Consider the following 20848-nt stretch of genomic DNA (forward strand, 5'->3'; position numbering starts at 1 on the left):
ATGAAGAAACGTAGAGCCAACCACAAAAGTGTAGGCGGCGAAGGCTACTACATGCTGGAACATTTAATTTGAGGCTGTGTGACCACGCATTGCGAGAATTCAGCTTCTTGGCAGATCCTGCGTCCTGTAAACTTTTGCGGTTGACGGTACGTTACAACCTAGGGCTATCCAGAAGGCGGTGCAATACGGGTTAATGAAGGCATACAGCTATAGTCGGTTATAACTTTAGAAGGCAGCGGCATTTGCCCCTCAAAGGCGGATGCACACGGGCCTCCACCAATGGGCGCGCAATCTAGACTGACGTCATGAGCCGGACGGCTGGTGACCCCGCCAACGGAGTACATGGCAGACCGCGCCTGAAACCCACCACATGAAAAGAGCGCGTCGGTCGCATAGAGCAGTCGGCCGGTCAGCCCGGATGATGTTAATGATTATGACTTGTTGCTTCACCGTTTGTAATAGAACTCATGATGTGCAACTTTGCGCTGCTTCGCCCTCTTGAGTGAACTGCCGCAATGTATACTCATTAAGGGGCATTAAGAGGAAGCTTTAGCTCGGGTGCTCCTATCCAAATACACGTAAAAGGAGAATTCGTTTTTCTTGGCAACAACTGCACCAAATTTGACGAAGTTTTTTGCATTTAAAGGAAAACTTAAAATCTGGTGACTGTTGGTTTCAAATTTTTTATTTCGGTTGTAAATTTTTTATTTAAAATTGGCAAAAATCGCAAATTTTCTGAAAACGTAACTATCAAGTTTACAACTCTAACTCAGCAATGAAAAATGATATCACAATTCTGCGCATTGCATGTAATAGTACATCTAAAGCGGACGAAATTGATATATTACACATGAATCTAAAAAAAAAAAAATGTAATATGAAAATACAGCTTTTCCAGAACCCTTGTACACAACGTAACGAATTTACCTAAGGTATATATTGACATATAGAATTTGTCCTTTTTGAATGATCTAATGGATGTCACGATAGCTGCTCTTGGTGCAGAGCTATTAATTTGTAAACTTCGTACTTAAATTTTTTTTCGAACTTTCGAATTTTTGAATTAAAAAAAAACATTCAGGCCCTAAATCGAAATTCCGCTTCCAACAGTCACTAGAATTTAGCTTCCTCTCTCAAATGCAACAAATTTTATAAAAATCGGCCCAGTGGTTATCTCAGGAAAGCGTTTCTGCGTTTTACATGTATTTGAATAGGCCGCATCGGAGTTGGGCCCGAGCTTCCTGCATGCGTGGACTGCTGCTCTGCCGTGTGCCAGCATTGTACTGGCCCGGCCACTCAATGAAAACGCAGCGACACTGGGAAGAAGCAGTGACCGCTGCAACTGCAACCCTATTCGCTTGGCTGCAAGGTTCTGTCTTTTAATATTTAAAATCGGTTATTAAGCTGATATCAGGGAGCCCTACTCAGATCTCGCCTGACTCGACCAACGCGTACAAAATATTATTTGACGCAAAGTGATTTACAGTCAAAATAGCGTCACAGGGCCCCTTGAAAATGTATAAAGTGCATTACCCATGACTATCGGACTGTCCTTGTATGGCCAAAACACAGTTTTTCGCAGTTACCGTTGGTTTTCCGTGTCAGCTTGGACTGTCCGTTTATAAAATCAATTTTAGCACACATCTCGGCACGTTGACAGTTCACTAAACCATGACAGTTCACCAAACTAAAACCGTTTTGTAGCGGTGCCTCATCGCACCTCAATTTTGGGCCACATACAAAATTTATTATCAATTTTTCTTCAAAGCTATACAGCTGTTCGTCGACAGCACCTACTTCGTGGTGCTTTTGAAGAACCTCTCCGAGTCGCTGCCAATCGGTTGGGTCATAATTGACAAGATAGTAGCCGGTCTGGTTGACGTTGAATTTAACCCAGCCGTGCTGTCCAGCGTCGTAAATGTGAAATTCGTCTAAGGAAGAGAAAAAAAAATATCACGAGAGAGTGAGGTATAGCGTCGTGGAAGCAAGTTGACTGGTACGAGTGCATAACCGTGCATGAAATGCTTTGTTAAAAAATAAAACAAAGCTTCTCGGTTAGGCTGCAAGTGAATGAAAGTGCCATTTGGCATGACAGAAAAAAAAAGAATATATAGTGGGTGCTTCAGTGAACACATTCAAAAAATTTTTTTTAAAGTTGCCTGTGGCAGATAGTACAATTCTAGTCCATGAGCTGGTCTGCTCGAAGAGGCGGACATTACTTGCATAAGAAATTGAAATGCATAATCGACTAATTAACAAACATTACAAATTAAGTTTTTAATTAATTTACACATTCTAGCCAGGGAGTTCGCAAGGCGGATCCACCTGGAACGAATTCTCAGGATGACACCGCAGTTTCGAGATAATAATTCCCGAACTTTTCAGAGAAATGCATAGGCGTTCCAGTTATTTTTGCGCTTCAATGCATAAAACGACATTTTGGTAAGAAGCAAGAGGAACGATAGTGCATTTTTACCGCTAGTTTGACGGCGCAAATCTCGTAAATGACGTCACCCACACCATTCTATTTAAGTGGAGATGCCTTGCAGTCTCACCCGCTAGAATTTATAATTTTGCAATACGTGCCATAAGGTAATGACTTAAAAACCTAATTAGTGAATTTTTGTTAATTAGTCTGTTATGAATCGCAATTTTTTGTGCAAGTCCCCCTCTTCGAGCTAGTAGACCAGCTCATGGACTAGGATTGTGCTATCTGCCACAGGCAATTGAAAAAAATTAAGATGTTTGCTGAAACATCCTGTATAGTAAACCAGGAGAAAGGAAACCGAGGGGCCCGATTTTTAGTAGTCACAATCATAAGAAGCCAACAGACAGTGACACCAAGGAAAGCGTGACAAGGGAAATTATTTGTAGTTTTAATTGAAGTGTAGAAACGACAAATAAATGGACATGAAAGTGGATGAAGAAACAACTGGTCACAGGTAGGGTATGCCATAGTGGTATGTACACAAAAGTACTATGTATTTATGCAGTGTATCTGTGTGCGTGTGTCTCGATGCCAGGGATAGGGGCAAGAATGTTTTGTAAAGCTGCTACATATCAGATGTTTGTACTTGTCCTCACATTCGTTAGATGCCAATGCTGTATAATGAATGTAAAAAAAAATAAACTGATTTGAACCCACGTCTTCGCATTACGCGTGTGATGCTCTTGCCAATTGAGCTACTGCAACGCCGTTTTCTCATCCCCGTTTTCTCGTCCCCGGTAGAGCATCACACGCGTAATGCTAAGACGTGGGTTCGTAATCCACCTGCGGCCAGTTGTTTTTTCACCCACTTACATTACCATTTATTCATCGTTTCTACGTCGTTTCTACACTTCAATTAAAACTATAAAATAATTTATCCTTTGCTTTCCTGGTGTCATTGTCGATTGGCTTCTGAATAAATAAATAAATAAATAAATAAATAAATAAATAAATAAATAAATAAATAAATAAATAAATAAATAAATAAATTCCCAGACTATAACATTGCAAACTTATACGCTGAAACTCTGAGACACCTGCGGCGGTCATCACGTGGTTGCAAGCGTACAAGCAATCGTTATATACATTCCCACATTACCATAATTATTATAAGTATACATGATGTAGTTATTTTACCTTGCGTTAGGCACCTCATTTCCTTTTGTATTTTGTTTAGCCTAGTGGGCGCAATTTTTAGGCGACACAAATCAAGGTCGTAAGAGTACTGATTACAAGAAGTCAAGGGCTACCCGCACAAAACCGAGTTTAATTCTGTCGCGGTAATCGACAGGGCACCATGAGAACAGCGAGTGCGCGCGCTATTGAAACCCGGAAAGGTCTTTTGGAGATACGCAAAGTTGTGGGCGCACGTCTGACCTTGTTCGTCGTGAAGCCAGATCTGCTTGACTTTATTTTTCGCTGCCGAAGTCTTGTAGCTGAGAGGTATGCTCCACTTGTACCTACAGTAGGGCAGACAGAACAAAGAAGAAACGAAATGATGCCTGCCCTTTAAGAGGGCTTGTTGGGTGAGATGCGCTATACCGGTTCACTGTGCACTGACAGATGTTTCAGCTGCTTGCAAGAGCCTCAATCAGCGAGAAACGCACACACACACACACACACACACACACACACACACACACACACACACACACACACACACACACACACACACACACACACACACACACACACACACACACACACACACACACACACACATATATATATATATATATATATATATATATATATTTGAGGCGAAGATGACCGCCAGAAGGTCGTGCTCCTGGATTACCGAATCAGTGGCGCTTCTTCAGAGCAACTTGAGTTGTCCTTTATTTATTTATTTATTTATTTATTTATTTATTTACTTATTTATTTATTTATTTGTTTATTTGTTTGTTTGTTTATAATAGACTGCTAGGAGCATTGCGAAATTAAGGGGGGAGGGAGGTTAGCACAGCGAAAACGGGAATATTATATGGTGAAATATCTCCAGAAAGGCAGTATTATACGAAAAAGGGAATATAACAGAAGCACAGAGTTCTTAAGGAATTTCCATTTAAAAAGTGGTTAGGTGGCTTTTAGGCGACGCCTCGTTGCCAGAAACAAGGGGCCGCATTCACAAATCCGTAAGCGCTCTTTTGCCATTGGCTGGCCACCTTCGCTAATGATATGCCAAACATCAGGATTGGCTGGAATTTGCTCTTACGAACGCTACTATGCGCAAGAGCTTTTTGTAAATACGGGGCAATGCTTTTAATAGAACTTTGGACTACGATGCGCAATAATGTGCGTGTAACAGATTACTTTGCGTTTACTTGCTAACGAGTACTTAGTGCAAAATCTTCGCTTTAATTGCGAGCACAGTGTCAGTGCGTTTCAGGCAGTGCGGCTATACGCTAGAAAGCCAACTCTGGGAAATTGCCAAGACGGCACAGCAGACGGCCGCTGTGTTAAGACGATCGAGGAGACAGGCGCGCCACGCACCCGTAGGGAGAGACGTCGGATTCGTTTCGCTGGTGCTGGTTGTTGCGGAGGAAACGTTCCTGGACGACTCGTATGAGCGTCGGGTCGTCGGCGCTGCGGCTGATGGTTACCACCGGGTATCCCATCTGGCGCGTCCACGTGTCCATGATGGTCGACACGTTGTAGCCTGCTGGCAGCGTCTGCGCACAATCACACTCGAATATCGCATGCGTCTTTCTCGAGACGTTTGAACTAGCCTGGATACCAAGATTTCGTACAAGAACGCGTCTACACTCGCTGGGAAACTGGGCGAGACAGTTTTTACGAAAAATGGCAAAAAACCACAGCTCCTGCGAGGATAGCATGCGCCAGTATTGTGTTCGTGCTAGCAGCCTTGAGTATATATATATATATATATATATATATATATATATATATATATATATATGCATACATAGATCATCATCATCATCAGCCTATTTTTATGTCCACTGCAGGACGAACGCCTCTCCCTCCGATCTCCAATTATTGCGCTAGCTGATTCCAACTTGCGCCTGCAAATTTCCTAACTTCATCATAACAGATAGATAGATAGATAGATAGATAGATAGATAGATAGATAGATAGATAGATAGATAGATAGATAGATAGATAGATAGGCCCATATATGATCTCGGCCCGAGGGTGTACACCTGTAGCTTTTCCCTAAGAAACATGTTTTCAACGTAATCGCGTAGTGAGGTCGCCAAGGCTGCTGGCACAGGCACGTACAACTGGGCCTCGGGGGTATCACTTTCAACGCGCTAAGTCATGCTCCTTAACGGGCTGCAGAAGATGGCGTCTTTTCTTCTTCACAATCTAAAACACCCGTCGGTGTAGTGAGACGTCGCGCCGTACGCTACGTCGCACAAAAGTGAAGGTAGTCTCGAAAGTTATCAGAAGGGTCCCAGAAGGGCGCTCAACGACGATATACCATGCGTCCCCAAGGTCATATGCTGTGCACACATCTAAAGGTAATGTCTGTCGCACGAGGAAACACCTTCAAGGGGTCCCACAAAACGCACTGTCCTTGACGGATCAGTATGACACGGGACATGCTGCCATGGGTACACCGCTCGCAGCGGTCAAAGTGTGAAACCGCCGGAACGCCTCAACTTGTGAAGACGACTATTCTCAAGGAATGGAGGCGTCTTATGTGGACTGAAGAGCATCGCAGGGGTTCTCTATCATCACCGCCATTACACTGACATGTGCGCACGAGCGCATGTGTTCCGGGAACGACCGGCTTAGCTCGTAAACTTGTGAAGACTATCAGGTTCTCGGACCACAATAAATACCCGTCCGTCCTATTACGTAGTCCTTCCCTTCCCTCGGTTACGCGACACTGTATACGCACGCTTGCTATATTATTCGCGGTTTATAGTAGCTTCTATACATTGGAAACGCAGCGCTGCCGAAACCGATGTACCCTCACAGTGGCACCCCGTGACACGCGAAAATATTCTCTACGGGCTGGGCCGGTATTTTGTAGCGATGCGTTATGCTTTATTCTATACTAGTCTTATCATCCACCGCTCACGGTCGGCTGATCCCGTTGATAACGTGAGCGGACCGTCACTCTAACCACTGACCAAGCGCGAGAAGCGCGAAAAGGCATTAGCATCGGAAAGGCATCGCCACAAAATACCGGCCCTGCTCTTTCTGTTTGCTGGCCGGCCGTATATTATAGGCATATTTAGCTGGTTTGGGCTCTTGTCAACTTGGGCGCAGGATCAAACTCAGTTCCGGCACGCCAAGAAGCTCTAAGCGCGGTCATAAAAGTTTTCGGGACACCGGAGCCGTATCAGATAATTGTATACGCTTCGAAGCAAAAGATTGAAAGGCGCCGCGTGGTTTTCGCACAGTGAAGTGCGAAAACCAAGATGCATGCATTAGTTGCGAGAGAATTGTTTTTCTTTTCTTTTCTTTCCTTTTTTTTTATCGCGGAACACTGTCCCGCAAAGCTTTGCAGTGAACGACAACATGTTTTCTTCTTCCTGGGAAACGATTACTACTACCTGTGAGACAAACTTGTGCGTTCAGGGTAACTTCGACATTATTTTTTTCTTTTTAAGATGGTCAGCATATAGCACCTGTTATCTTTCTAAGTTTTACCTCATAATGATAAAAAAATAATCGCCTGTTGAAGATTATGCAAATCTACCATTTCAGCAGGATCGGTAAAGACACGTACATTACTTGTGCAAGAAATTATGGCAAGCAATTAGATATATAAGTTCACTGATAAACTTCTTTAACTAGGCATTTTTTTTAAAATTTAGGACATGTTTGGAACTGCGGGGTTACTGGTCAGACGCCGCCAAAGTCGATATCCATAGAAAAACACCAGTTTCAAGATAACTGCCCACGAAATATGAGCAGAAAAAAAAAGAAAAAAGAAAAAGAGCATATTTTCTTGTTTCTTTTTTGTCTTAGTCCGCGTATCTTTTGCGCTGTTTAGCCGTCAGGACCGTCACCATGCATATTTTCATACAAGTGGGAACTCGCCTGGCCTCCCCTTCTTGCAAAACCACTTGTACTTATAGTTTCTTTGCCTGCTTAACAGGGGACACTCACTGTTCTCGCAAGAACACCGGTTTGTGACGCAATGTTCATACCGGCGCGGGAGCAGCGCAGTCGACCGCCCTTCCGGTCTGCCCTGCCCGGAGCAGGGACTGATACCGTCTCCCGTCATTCATTGCACTGCAAGCGTGAAATGTGGAGTCGCTGGTTGAATGTAAGCAGTGTTGCCTCAGGTAATAAAAAAATAGTAGTAGATTTTTGCTCACAAAATAAGTAGAAATCAGGATATAGATTCTTTATGCCGCGGCAAAAGAGGTTCTTGCCGGCACGGACCCAGTGCTTAATAATGTCAGTTCTACAATAGGGAGTTTCAGAAATATACTCAAGCGGGTAAACCAAACTCCATTATAGGCTATTTGCGTTCTTTTGTGTACACCCGGCGGATTCCATCCCCTAACGTTGGGTTCCTACATTTAAGCGAGCTATATAAACGCTGCAAGGGAATATACATTCGTTGCTATGACGAAGTCAAATTCGCGTGCCGAAACTATGGTTGCAGGCTGAGCCTACCTTTGTTCGGCCACTGCTAATCACTGCATCTCCATCTCTTGCTTCTTCGCTGACCAAATGTGACCGCATTAGGGCACTAGAGGCCGATATGTTTGTGTCTTGTCTGGGGCTTTATGCTTTGTAATTAAGGCTTTCGCATAAGAATGTATACGAGACGAGGAATCAATGCGTAAAGAGTCGATCGATTAAGGTACGAAGTGCGGTACTCCATTTGTTCACAACTTCGCTTCACGATTTTAATTTAACTGTAAATGATTGTAGATGTGTGTGCACAACCGCTGACAAAGTCGAGAGAATTACACGACCCGCTTATGGCGTGCCTGCCGGGCGAAATATGAAACTACCATAATTACTCCTCATTTCGTTTCCATTACAGGAGTGAAGCCGAAAAAAAAAAAAACGCTGGTACCAGTGCACGTTTGACTTGTTAAAGTCGTGTTCTTTCGGATCTTTGTGACTAATGAGTTTCAGGGGCTTTCCGTGTAGAGTATTTTGAATGAAACAGATGGCCTCGCTTCGCAACTCTGCTGCCGAGCGGCGCTGGTCACGGCCCGCCCCTATCCTCTGGGGACAACGCTGGCACAAGTATACACCGGATGAGCACGAGATTTGTAAACGCCGGGCAAAAGCCGCACGCATGTGAAAAGGCTGTGGGACGAAGAAAACGAAGACAAGTACAAGGACGGCGGAGACAGACACCGCCATGAGCTTTGCCTGCAGCGAATCTCAAACAGCGAACGACGCATGCTGACTATACATATATAAACTCCGTGTCCGGCGGACGAGCCATTGAGAAAGTATGCCTGTATTCAACGAGGGAAATTACCGCTGGTATTGTTGTGAATGCTGTCTGTCTAGGCTCGCCTTTTCTACAGCAACGTGCACGTTGTCGTCGGCTGGCGCTCGAGAAAAGAGAGGGAGAACAGAAACCTTGGTGACAAACGTACTTACTCCAACGCTCGCTGCTGCCGAGACGAGTGTAACGAACTGTCGTCTGCTGTGTCTGTCGACACGAGAGTGCAGTCGCAAGGTTCTTTTCGTGAAGCGAAATATTAAAGGGATACTAAAGAGAAACAGAAAATCAGCGACCTGTAACACGAACCAATTTATCCCTTTAAAATTCTATTTCCATTCCTTCGGCGCAAAACTGTTGATTGCTGGCTGAAAAAGAATGAATGACAAACTCCCCTTTCTTGAGTTTGGCGCCCATACCGCGGAGCGCCGGTATCCGTCAGTGCGGCGTCTTTCAAAGTATGTTCTCGCATTCGGGCCTTTCTGAGCGCGGAATACGATCTCCAAACTGTCTATAGGTAGAGTCCATGGTTGATTTAGAATGCTTCTTTATTTATAAACAATTCGCTAAACCGGAGGAAACACCGCCGTGCGAGAACTCCAAGGACATTTGATCAATAATGCTGGGACTCTATACTTCTACAGAGTCCCTTTGCATATACTCTACAGAGTAATACTAAGTTAAGCACTATTAACAAATATGCCCCTGTAATAGCAAAGCCGTCCCTATTAACAGCGAGAGGAGGCTCGATAAAAACGAGAAAACACGCGAAAAGGGAATACGGCTTGCGACGCCGTCCTGAAGCTCCCGCACCAATTCGCCGTGACGTAATGAATTCTGACATCGCGTCTTCGGGTCTATAGTTAAGTATTTGTCGGTAAATGACTGCATTACAATCTAGGGAACCAACGACTCAGTCTAGCAAGTTTCGATTTCTCTTCCTGCTACAAAACAACCCAAATACGAGAAAATATTTTGAAAACGGGCGCTGAAGTTTTGGCGCGAAATGCCAGAAAGCGAAGGTGTGGCCATCATTTCTCCGCTGGCAATCATCCTTTGTCTCTTTTGTTTCTTTTTTTCTTTTATTTCAAATGAATGAAAATAGAGTTTTAAAGAATGTTTTTGTCAGTCTGAAGCAATTCACTGTTGCCTAGTGTCCCTTTAATGGTGTCAAAAAACTGTCGGCGACATTGTTGAGACGTGCGACGGTGTTTTGAGCGTGAACGTGACGAACGTCATGTCGCAGCTGATAAAGTTAACTCATGAAGTCAAAATACGGCGAAAGTCGGATTGGTAGTACGTTTTTTTTACGGGCGAGATCTTATACCCAGTAGAACTCACAGTCGCTGCGGTGATTTTACGGCCAGCACAGTGCTTCATCAAGTCCCAGGTTTTTCACAGAATCCCAGGTTCGTTGCTCGTACACCTCTATAGTCTATTCCAAACGGATGCGCTCCGTGCAAAAGTTGCTGTAAACTCAGAACTCCGAAGTTCATTGATGCACAGAATACTGAGGTGCACGTTTCCCAATCTGACGCTGCTTAATCGTTCTGTTCTTTATTCACCGAGTCTAAGACGACTTGCACATATTAGCGTCGAATCCAGGGGCCCAATACGCAAAGCCTTTAGTTCGTAAGTGCTGTTCGCAAGTGGTCGGCCACGTTCGCTAATAATATGTCCTACATTCCGATTGGCTGTCATCTGCATGCTCTTACGAACAGTTTTAGCGCAAGATGTTTCTTGTGAATACAGGCCCAGTTTATGTAAAGAGCAGACCTCAAGCTGGCTTCGCTGCAGGAACATGACGCAGTGAAACCAGGATTTTGACAACGTTAGTCCCCACACTGTCGAGTTCGCTTTGCTCCAGGCCAGCGACCTGACACGAACAGGGTGCTTCCTGCTCCGGCACTTCGGCATTTATAAAAATGATGGCAGGATATTACAAAGCTAACCAGAAAATCAACGCGGAAAATTGAGGCGGATAGTACAGACGCTGACTTTAATATACCTCATTCGTAGGCCGCCTAACACTTAATTTGAACAGCCAGACGCTGTGGTTGATTCAAAGAAAAAGAAATGATGGTTGATCTCGCACAAAGCCACTGAAGTGTGATATAAGGGGCTCATTTCTTTTTCATAGTTCTTTTTTTTTAATTTCTGGTAGTATATACCAGTGCCCGTATTCACATAAAAACGTACCGACACTATAACCGTTTGTATTTGCCAGCAATTCGCAATGTTGAGCATATTACGTATTATCGAAGACGGCCTGACAATGGCAAACAGCACTTACGAACAAAAAAAAAAAAGATTTGTGAATTTTGCCCCATATCCTTACTTGTCAGTGCGGCAGGAGGAACATGCACACACTAATGGTCACGCCTACATATCTGGGACCGCACTCGCAAAGCTTTCCGTTGCGGCAGGAATTATTTTCCATTGACAAGACGCTTACGTTAATAACGCGTGTATCACAATTATCACGTAATATCACAATTGACTGACACGTCCTCTTACAGACAGTTCTAGCGTAAGGAGGAGGAGGAGGAATAAACGTTTATTCTCGAAACAGTATCCCGGGTGGGATACTATATAGGTGGGAGGTCTACTCATTCCAGGAACCCTCTAGAGTAAGATTTTTTTTTTTTTATGAACGCGGGCCCAGGGCCGGTATTCACAAAACACTTTGTACGTTTCAGGGGTCGAATTCGCAAAGCTTTTCGTTCGTAAGTGCTGCTTGCCATTGGCCAGCCGCCTTCGCTAATGATATGAATGAAATGAATGAAAAAAAAAATATATATGTCCAACACTACAATTGGCTGACACCAGCTTCTACGAACAGTTTTTAGCGTACGAACGTTTTGTGAATCCGGCCCCAGTATATTGCCTAAGAACAGGCGCTGGCCAGTCGTGAGGCGAATACATTATTAGCGGAGACTGCGGCCGGTCAACGAAAATGTTTTTTTTTTCAAAAGAAAACCTTGTTGGGGGAATGCGGCCCCAAACTTTTAACGGATGTCACACAATAGCACATACGTGCACACGTGATCAAAAGAGTACGGACCACAGGTTCCTCGAAAATTTCTTTCCTTTCCTTAATTAGAACGCACACCTAAAAATTGACAAGCGCAGCGTGGTGTTCTTGTGGTAATGCTTGGACTGCAGTAGTCAGTTGCAGGCTGTGTGACTGTAAGCTGCGAATCACGACTATATAAAGCAAGCATGCAATGAAGCAATGATTAACAAAAATCGAGCCCCTCTGTTTCCTTTCTCCTCGTTCGTTGCTTCGAAGAAATTAAACTTTTTCCCGGAAGTCAACGTCCGTACACTTTTGTTCACGGGTGTGCACCACCCTATCGCCTGGCACATTTATATACTTCTTTCATTTCAGCCGACAGCATCATATAAAAATAAGCGTCATTAAAAAGCAGAAAGCAGGAAAACCGCATTTTGCTCATAATAAAGCAGTCGTCTGCGTTGGTGCGGAGATTCGTTTACTTACATTCCCGGCGGCTTCGGAAAGTTCTGCCCACAGATCTTCAGTTTTGGCGTTTCCGAACTGGTGGTTCCATAAAAATGACTGAAAAAGACGTAATCGACCTCAATTAATTCTCATTAACCTCGTTAATCACAATATGTACCTGCAGACACTGTTAGCGCTGAGCACGAACTATGCCTTGTATATGCCTAGTGAAACCGTCGCGTTGCCTAAACGCATCTGGGGTTCATTAACAGTTTAAGATAACCACAGAAGTGCGATCTTCTCGAGCAAGCGAACAGAGCTTTGGAAGTATTAACAACTTAAGATAACTTCCAGTTGACGTGACCTAGAACTTGGATCTAAGCGTTACGTGAACGCTTCACACTGTACGTCCGCTATAGGAGTACGCCACTATGGTATACAGGGTACTTTTTATTGCGATAGCAATTATATGGACACTCCAAGCGGATTTCTGCCGTCGGCGTCGTCGTCGCCGTGAGGTTCCGTATAAAGTCCAAGGGCGATAAAATCGTCGCCGCGCGCCGTATGCTGTATGTGCGAGTGAAAGCGCGCGAGGGACGCGCGCTTTCATGGAGAGCAAACGCATGGCGGAGAGCAAACGCGACGTCTTCCGTCGTGCGAAAGGCCGTGGGGGGATGGGAGGCGACGTTTAGCTGCGGAACCAAATGCGTATCTTGCGACCGGGCGCAAGAGGAACTGGCGACTCAATCTCCCACGCGAAAGGAGGAAAGCGGCAAGGCGGCGCGGGAGGGAGGGCATGCGGCTTCTACTCTGCCAGCAACTGCGTACTTGTACTTTGCGCGGCTCCGGACTGTCGCCCGCACCGTATCTTGAAAGCGATCTGCAGACGGCTAATAGCTTTGTATGCGCTGTGCTTTCGCCGCTCAGTTTCAGTTGAAGCGGTAGACCGCATGAACCTTCGCTCGCTGTTGCTGTGGCGCTTGCTCACGCCAGCGTTTTGACAGTGGTTGTCTGCGGTCATCGAGTGGGATCTATTCATTTTTTCTTGAGCACGCTGACACCAGGCTTGTTAATTGAGTTAGTAAGCGAATGTGTCCAAGTTTATGCAGCCGATAAAGCTACTATCCTTACTCCATATAGCGCTCTAGTAATTTGCTATCGCAATTTATGCTTCGCCTTTCGGGCGAAACTGCGACATTTAACGCGATAGCGTTAAGGGCCCCGTGTCGCAGAAAATCCGGCGTCGGTCTCGGAGTGGATGTCGGCGTACGTGGCGGAGAAAATCATTCCGAACCACCCCGACCGCGCAGGCCATCCGCGTGGTGCAAGGTGTTAATGAAAAAAATTGAATTTCTCACAGTGAAATTTGTCAGAAAAATGGTAAAGTACGACTTAACCACAAACTACAGACATGGTTGCGTCGGACTGTTATTTGAATGTGCGAGAAAACATAATTCTGTTACGAGGAAACTCCAACACAAACCCCTTTTGCCAACATTTCTACCATGCCAACAGCGGCGCGCTCCGGTAGGCTACTTTCGAAAATCTTATCCAGATGGCGCTCGCATCCTCGGCAGGTCAAATTGGGACTTTGCCTGCCTAATGCGTTTTGGACACGATCTCGCGTCAGGGAAATAGCAAACAATTAATAAAATAATAAAAAAAGGTTCTATATAGGGCCTTCACTTTTTCATATAAGACGACTTATCATCATCATCAGCCTATATTTATGTCCACTGCAGGACGAAGGCCTCTCCCTGCGATCTCCAATTACCCCTGTCTTGCGCTAGCGTATTCCAACTTGCTCCTGCAAATTTCTTAACTTCATCATCCCATCTGGTTTTCTGCCGTCCACGACTGCGCTTTCCTTCTCTTGGTATCCATTCTGTAACCCTAAAGGTCCACCGGTTATCCATCCTACGCATTACATGGCCTGCCCAGCTCCATTTCTTCCTCTTAATGTCAACTAGAATATCGGCTATCCCCGTTTGTTCTCTGATCCACACCACTCTCTTCCTGTCTCTTAACGTTACTCCTAAAATTTTTCGTTCCATCGCTCTTTGTGCGGTCCTTAACTTGTTCTCGAGCTTCTTTGTTAACCTCCAAGTTTCTGCCCAATATGTTAGCACCGGTAGAATGCAATGATTGTACACTTTTCTTTTCAACGACAGTGGTAATTGTTCCCAGTCAGGATTTGGCAATGCCTGCCGTATGCACTCCAACCCAATTTTATTCTTCTGTCTTATACGACTTATATTGCCCCTGGAAAAACGTCTTCCCAGCAATGCATTTCTGTTTAAAAGTGAAGCCGACTTTAAGGGGATCAGTGTAAGCTGGCTTTCCCACGTTCTGTGTTCAGGTGAACCCTACTCAAAGAAAAATGCGATGCGAACGGGTCCCGATAACGCTATCGCGTTCCACTCTTAAAGGCGAAGCTTAAGCGTCCTCCAACTTTTTTTAGATTATACAGGTTTTTTATAAAAAGGCTGTGAGCATAACGAACGTGGGCGCGTTCCTAGGCGAGGCGGACATATTTTGTCACAAACAGCGTCAGTTTTAGAAGACTAATTAACAAAAATTCGTTAATTAACTTTTCATTATAAATTTGGGGGCAGTTTATATACGGCAAATTTGTAGGCAATCACATATTCATGCACCCTTATTTTTTTAAACCTTGATAATCACACCAATTCTAAATATTCATAATCGAATTTCTGCACTCAATCCAGGCAATATCGTAACAGAGTGCGCCGGGAGCGCAGAAAAGGCAGTCCCGCTGTCATACCAGACGGAAACGGAAATTTTTAATTAGTCTTCCGAAACTTACGTTATTAGCACAAAAGTATGGCCGCCTCGCTTTACAACTCTTTTGCAAGAACGCCACGTTCCCTACGCTCATAACCGTTTTATAAAAAAATTGGCATAGTCCTTAAAACACCCTGTTTATGTTGAAATATTCTACTACTGGCAGACATTTACTATACAGACAAATTCATATTGTGCGTCTTTTTCAGTGTACGGACTGAATAACTTTGCCGTAATGGCTACACTGTACATTCATGAAAATGCCTTGCTGAAAGTCGTTTCACTCGTTTCCGCTGGCTGTTGACAATGCTCTGTTCGCCAGTCAGCACCATTCTCTGTTTGTTGCTTTATGAGCTTACCTTACCATACCTTACCTTCGCACCACCCTAAGCACGCAGCCAAACTTACTTGCCTCTTGAGCCATATTGCTCTCCATTTTCGGTTAAAAGATTTTATAAAATCAATCCGACACACATTTTTTGTAGGTTTTAAATCTGAACCACAGCTATTCGCCACAAGTATACATTATGCATGCCGTCTTTAGTTACGTGCCGTGTACTGTTTTTACTGAATACAAACTCTGCTGAACACTGCCTCTGTGTTGACTATACAGCCACAGGCCGGAACATCCAGTGCCTCATCCGAGTTACATACTTGCGTGTGGTTACCGTAATGCAGTAACGGAGATCACGCTGCACATTCGAGTTATTGTTGAAGGAGCGTTCACAGGAGAATTGAGAAAAAGAGAAAAATGCACAACTAAGCTTACCGATACGCCCCTCTGAAATACCGAAGGTCCAAGGAAGTTCTCGAGCATTCGAAGCACGGACGCACCCTGAAACATATTTAAGTGAAAAGCAATAAGACCAATGCGCTAGACGCCAAAGATGCGACGTTCTGTCGGTTTCAATGTCAGATAATGTGTAGAAAAAAAAACGAAAAAAAAAAAAAAAACACGGTGACAGTCGAACGACGTCAACGGTGCGTCTGCATGCCTGCAAACGTTTCCCAATTTTCCGTAATGCTTACGAATTTAGGCTCGTTCTACAATTTTGCGAATGTTTCGTAATGTTTTACGAGGCAGAAATTATGTTCGCAAAGAAGTCCCGCTAGTTGGTCTCCGACCATACCCTTGGAAGTCAGTGAAAGTACGTTATAGGGGAACTTGCTCCGAGCAGTTTATTCAGACACGTTCCCGAAGCAGGCGAAACCGGCCACAGCGAAGTGATTGGGAAAGACACTGTGTGAAACATTGAGGAAAGAAACAAACCTTATTTCCTCTATGAAAATGAAAAAAAAAATGTATTGCTCTGAATTCCCTACTGTTTCACGTTTGCTGCAGCTTGAGTGTTGCGTATGAAGGTAAATAATTGTCAATAAAGTGCGTATATGTATTCCGCAAAAAGTGTGCGCTTAAAGTAAAAAAAATCTAGTCGATTCATTTCGCGCAATTACAGCCACCAGTCAAGCATACCTCAAATAAAATTCGACCTTTCCCTTCAATCACTAAGCAGACGACGTGACATAGCACTCCTGTCCTTGCTCCATAGATATGTTCACCAAATGAAGCCATCAAACTTGCCACTAGAACACGGGTCTTGCACATCACCACGACTTTATAATGATTTCAGCTTCACTCGTATTTATGGGAACACTATCGCATTTAACTTCTCGGCATTACCACGAGCTATTCGGTTATGGAATTCGCTTCCTAACAGCACTGTCACGCACACGAACAAAGATAAATTCAGACAAGTACTGTGAAACCGCAGCTATGTATGCCACCATGAACTGTCCTTTTCTCTGGGCATTCTTATTATTTCTTTGCTTTTTTCCCACTCTGTTGTTTCAATTTTGTTGTTTGTTTTATGTGCCCCCGCTATGTGTAATTTTGCTTTTCTCATGCGTGAATAATTCCCCCCCCCCCCCCCCTTTTTTTTTTGTCGTACCAAGACAGATCGACCACATAAGAGCAAGCGTAAGTACGTCAACAATAAAGCATTGCAAGTATTGTGCCCTTTATGTTCGGCTTCTTTCGTATTTAGTTTTGTCGTTTAATTTGACCAAGCGAACAGCATTTAAAACGCGCTGGACGCAACGATCGCCGTCTCGAAGGCAAACGGGAGCGACGAGATTGCGTGGTAAACAAATGTGCCCTTGAGGGAACGCGAAACGGCGTGGGATATCCCTGGGGCTGGGCCGAGTCGCGTGATTACCCAGTCATTAGCAGACGGCGAATGCGGCAGGCAGAGAGAGAAAAGTGCAGGGACAGTATAGAGGGAGGGGCGCAAGCACGTCGAAGCCGCCGTTGCAACGTGTTGCACCGTTAGCTTGGGCGCTGGTAGGCTTTCTTGCGGGGGACTGCCATATATGATAGCGGCAAGCTGGTTTGACGCGGTTCTTGGAAGGAAAGCAGCCGGGCAGTACGGATGTATTTGGTACCTATAGTCCGAGAAGGAAAGCGGCAACGCGCCTGGCCCTTTTGCTTTTCCCCTCTGGCTCGCGTGCTACGGAGGCCACCTTTCTCGATACAAGAAACGACGTTCGCGTATACCTTGTTGTAGGAAATCGTGTCGAAGATCTCTGTGATCTCGTCCGGGTGGCTGACGCTCTGAACCACCGGGTGCGAAGTGGTGGTCGAGTCCAAGTCCATTACGGGTTGCAGGTCCTCCGTCAAAAACTGGTTCATCTGAGCAGCAAGCGTAAGGGGGATAGAAGAAAAGACAACGACAGAATTCGTAAGCGACGTCTTGTTCCCCGTCGATGCCGCGGGCAGAAAGCTCTTGCGGCACATACATGGCTGGGGTAGCCCCGCGCGCTACGGGACAGCGGCGCTTCCCATTTTTCCTGGAGTGCTCATATCGGATGACACATTGCGACTCGGCGGTTTAAAAAAAAAAATGTCTCAGAGCTGAAACTTCACGGCCGTGTTCTGCGGCTCGCAATCCTGATCTCTTAGTTGTCTTATTCTTCCGTTTCGTGCTGTTTCCTGACATATTATGAACCATGGAGCACCACAACTGAGGTTACGCGGTAGCTGAGAAAGAGCATGCGGTCGCAGAAAACTCTGTTCGAGCCTTCTATTTTGAGCTTTTAACATCATCGTCTTAACGCGAAAAGCTAACCTTCTTCACAACACAGTGGGGGGGGGGGGGGGGGGGGGGGGGGGGGCTATGTTTCCAGCGAGTAACGTTGCTGCGAAAGAACCATCCTTAAGGGAAATGAAGATTTCTTTTCATTAGACTGTACATTATTCGGGGCCGCTTGTAAGATGGAGCTAACGTAAAACACGAGTAAAAAAAAAAAAACTAATGGGAAAGAAACGTTAGTAAGCTTCTTTTTCAACTCTTTACGACGACCTGTGTCACCATGTTGCTGATGCCATTCTTAAACGTCCCTGCCCCTTGCAGGTGATGCTTCCATTTTTTTTCTCGTTTGTGTCTTCCTAGCATATAGAGGTATAGAAGCAAATTCAGTTACATAAGTGTGATAATGGGTCGCAATTATCGTTCCGCTGGCGTATGCTCGCGTCCTGCAAGTAGCAAACACATTTTACATTCAAGAGGAACTACAGGACACAAAGAGATGCTATTTTGAGATTTCCATAAACACCGCGCAGAGCAGAGCCGTTAATTGTTCAAAATGCTGCTCTCTCACCAGAGCGCCTGAAGGGAAGGACTCACGCGAGCACTAAATAGGGGCCACTTAGCGACTTCCATAACCACCGCGTGTCCGTTGCAGCTTATTGTTAAAACGTGAAGGCTGATTTAGACACCGCTATTTCGGCGCAGCTCATCAAGGACCGGTTAGCGTGTATACTGAATAATCCGCTGGCACGGTGAAGGGCCCAACGCTGAGAAAGCAGGCCTGCCAGCTACACATAAACTCACTCATAAAACGTGCGGAATTAACCGTGCGAATCTCTAAAGCTGAGGAGCAAGCTGCAGACGAGTGAAGGAGGAGTTCATGCCACTCGCATGTCACGTGTGATTTTCTGACAAGTTGTTGTCGCGTCGTTGTTTTTTTTTTTTTTTTTTTTTTTTTTTTTTTTTTTTGGGGGGGGGGGGGGAGTCGTATGCGGCGCCTGCTGCTTCCTCTTCTTCGGACCATGTGGAGACAACCGCGCCGCCGTTGCCGGTTAGGGACAGCGCATATTTTTGGCGCACCTGAAAATGGACGACTAAAAGCGTGTTTTTCACCGCTCTACGGAGAAAATCGCTAAATTATTCTTGCATTATGCTTAGCTGCATAATTATAAGTCCAAAATGTTAAATCAATTTCGCAAGTCCTAAGGTTAGAAGAAAAAAAAAAAACACCATCCAGTGAGAAAGTTATGCAGTGTTTCGGGAAACGTCCGATTTAGCAGTTATGTAATTAAATAAAGAGCCACCATATTGCACAAAACATTCACTAAGGTAATTTACGATAGAATGAGGGCAATACTTGACTTCAGTCAACCCGGAGAAAACGATGGCTTCAAGAAGGGGCATTGAAGAGTGGATCACATCAACGTAATCAATCAGGTAATTGAGAAATATGCGGAATACAACCAACCCCTCTATATGGCTTTCATATATTACGAAAATTCGTTTGATTCAGTACAGATACCAGCAATCATGGAGGCATTGCGTAGTCAAGAAATATAGGAAGCACACGTGAAGATCCTGGCGAATATAAATAAAGATTCCACAACTACCGTAATTCGTCAAAAGAAAAGTAAAAAAATACCGATCAAGAAAGGGGTCAGGAAAGGCGACACAGTCTCTAAAATGTTATTCACTGCATGTTTAAAAGAAGTATTCAAGTTAATTGTGAAAAAAAAGTAGGAGTGAGGATCAACGGGGAGGCACCACAGCAAATTGCGCTTTGCAGTTGACACTGTCCTGTCGAGCAATGGTGAAGATGACTTGCAACAAATGACTCATGACCTTGGCCGATAATGTGCAAGAGTACATCTGAAGATTAATATGCAGAAGACTAAGGTATAATGTTCAAGAGCCTGGCAAGAGAACGAGAATTTATGATTGGCAGCCAGCCGCTGGAATCGGTGCAAGAGTAAATTTATGTAGGCCCACTGATCATGAGAAGGAAATTTACAGAAGAATAAAAATGGGATGGAGCGCATACGGTAAGCATTACCAAGTTTTGACCAAGAGCCTACCGCTATCCTTGAAAATAAATGTGCAGAATCTTTGTATTCTACCGGTAGTAACATGTGGGGCGGGAACTTGGAGGTTAACACAGAAGCTTGAGAAGTTGAGCACCGCACAAAACGGAACGAAAAATGATACGGGTAACGTTAAAAGACAGGAAAACAGCTTTGCGGGTTAGAGAGGGAACGGGGGCCGCCGACATTCCAGTCACGCTAATAAGAAGAAATAGAGTTGGGCAGGACAATGCGTAGCGATGATAACCGATGGTGGGTTAGAATTACAAAACGGGGACGAAGAGAAGGGAAGCATATAGCCGTGGACGGCAGAGAACAACTATAGGTGGGGTGATGACGTTATTTCGTTGATTACATTGCAGACTTTCATGGTGATACATCGCTAGAAAAATAGGGACGAGAGAAAAAACGCAAGGACGAGCCCTGTCTCCTTTCGTCCGTATTTTTCTAGCGCTGTTTCACCATGGAGGCATCGTACCAGCTAGCTCGCGCCCAGACTCTATTAAATTCTGGGGTTTTACGCACCAA

General features: G+C 44.7%; 1 protein-coding gene across 1 annotated transcript in view; it reads right to left on the reverse strand.

Annotated features, from left to right (window-relative positions):
* LOC119436540 (putative aminopeptidase-2) overlaps positions 1-20848 on the reverse strand; it is a 168940-nt gene that overhangs the window by 64041 nt on the left and 84051 nt on the right. Inside the window, exons 7-12 of the mRNA XM_049658436.1 lie at positions 17708-17842; positions 15923-15988; positions 12388-12465; positions 4982-5160; positions 3866-3948; positions 1798-1931 (exon numbers count right to left, since the gene is read on the reverse strand). Of these exons, the coding sequence (XP_049514393.1) occupies positions 1798-1931; positions 3866-3948; positions 4982-5160; positions 12388-12465; positions 15923-15988; positions 17708-17842 (675 nt within the window). The remainder of the gene's footprint in view (positions 1-1797; positions 1932-3865; positions 3949-4981; positions 5161-12387; positions 12466-15922; positions 15989-17707; positions 17843-20848) is intronic.

This window comes from Dermacentor silvarum, chromosome 1, assembly GCF_013339745.2.
Source record: "Dermacentor silvarum isolate Dsil-2018 chromosome 1, BIME_Dsil_1.4, whole genome shotgun sequence".
Taxonomy (NCBI): Eukaryota; Metazoa; Arthropoda; class Arachnida; order Ixodida; family Ixodidae; genus Dermacentor; species Dermacentor silvarum.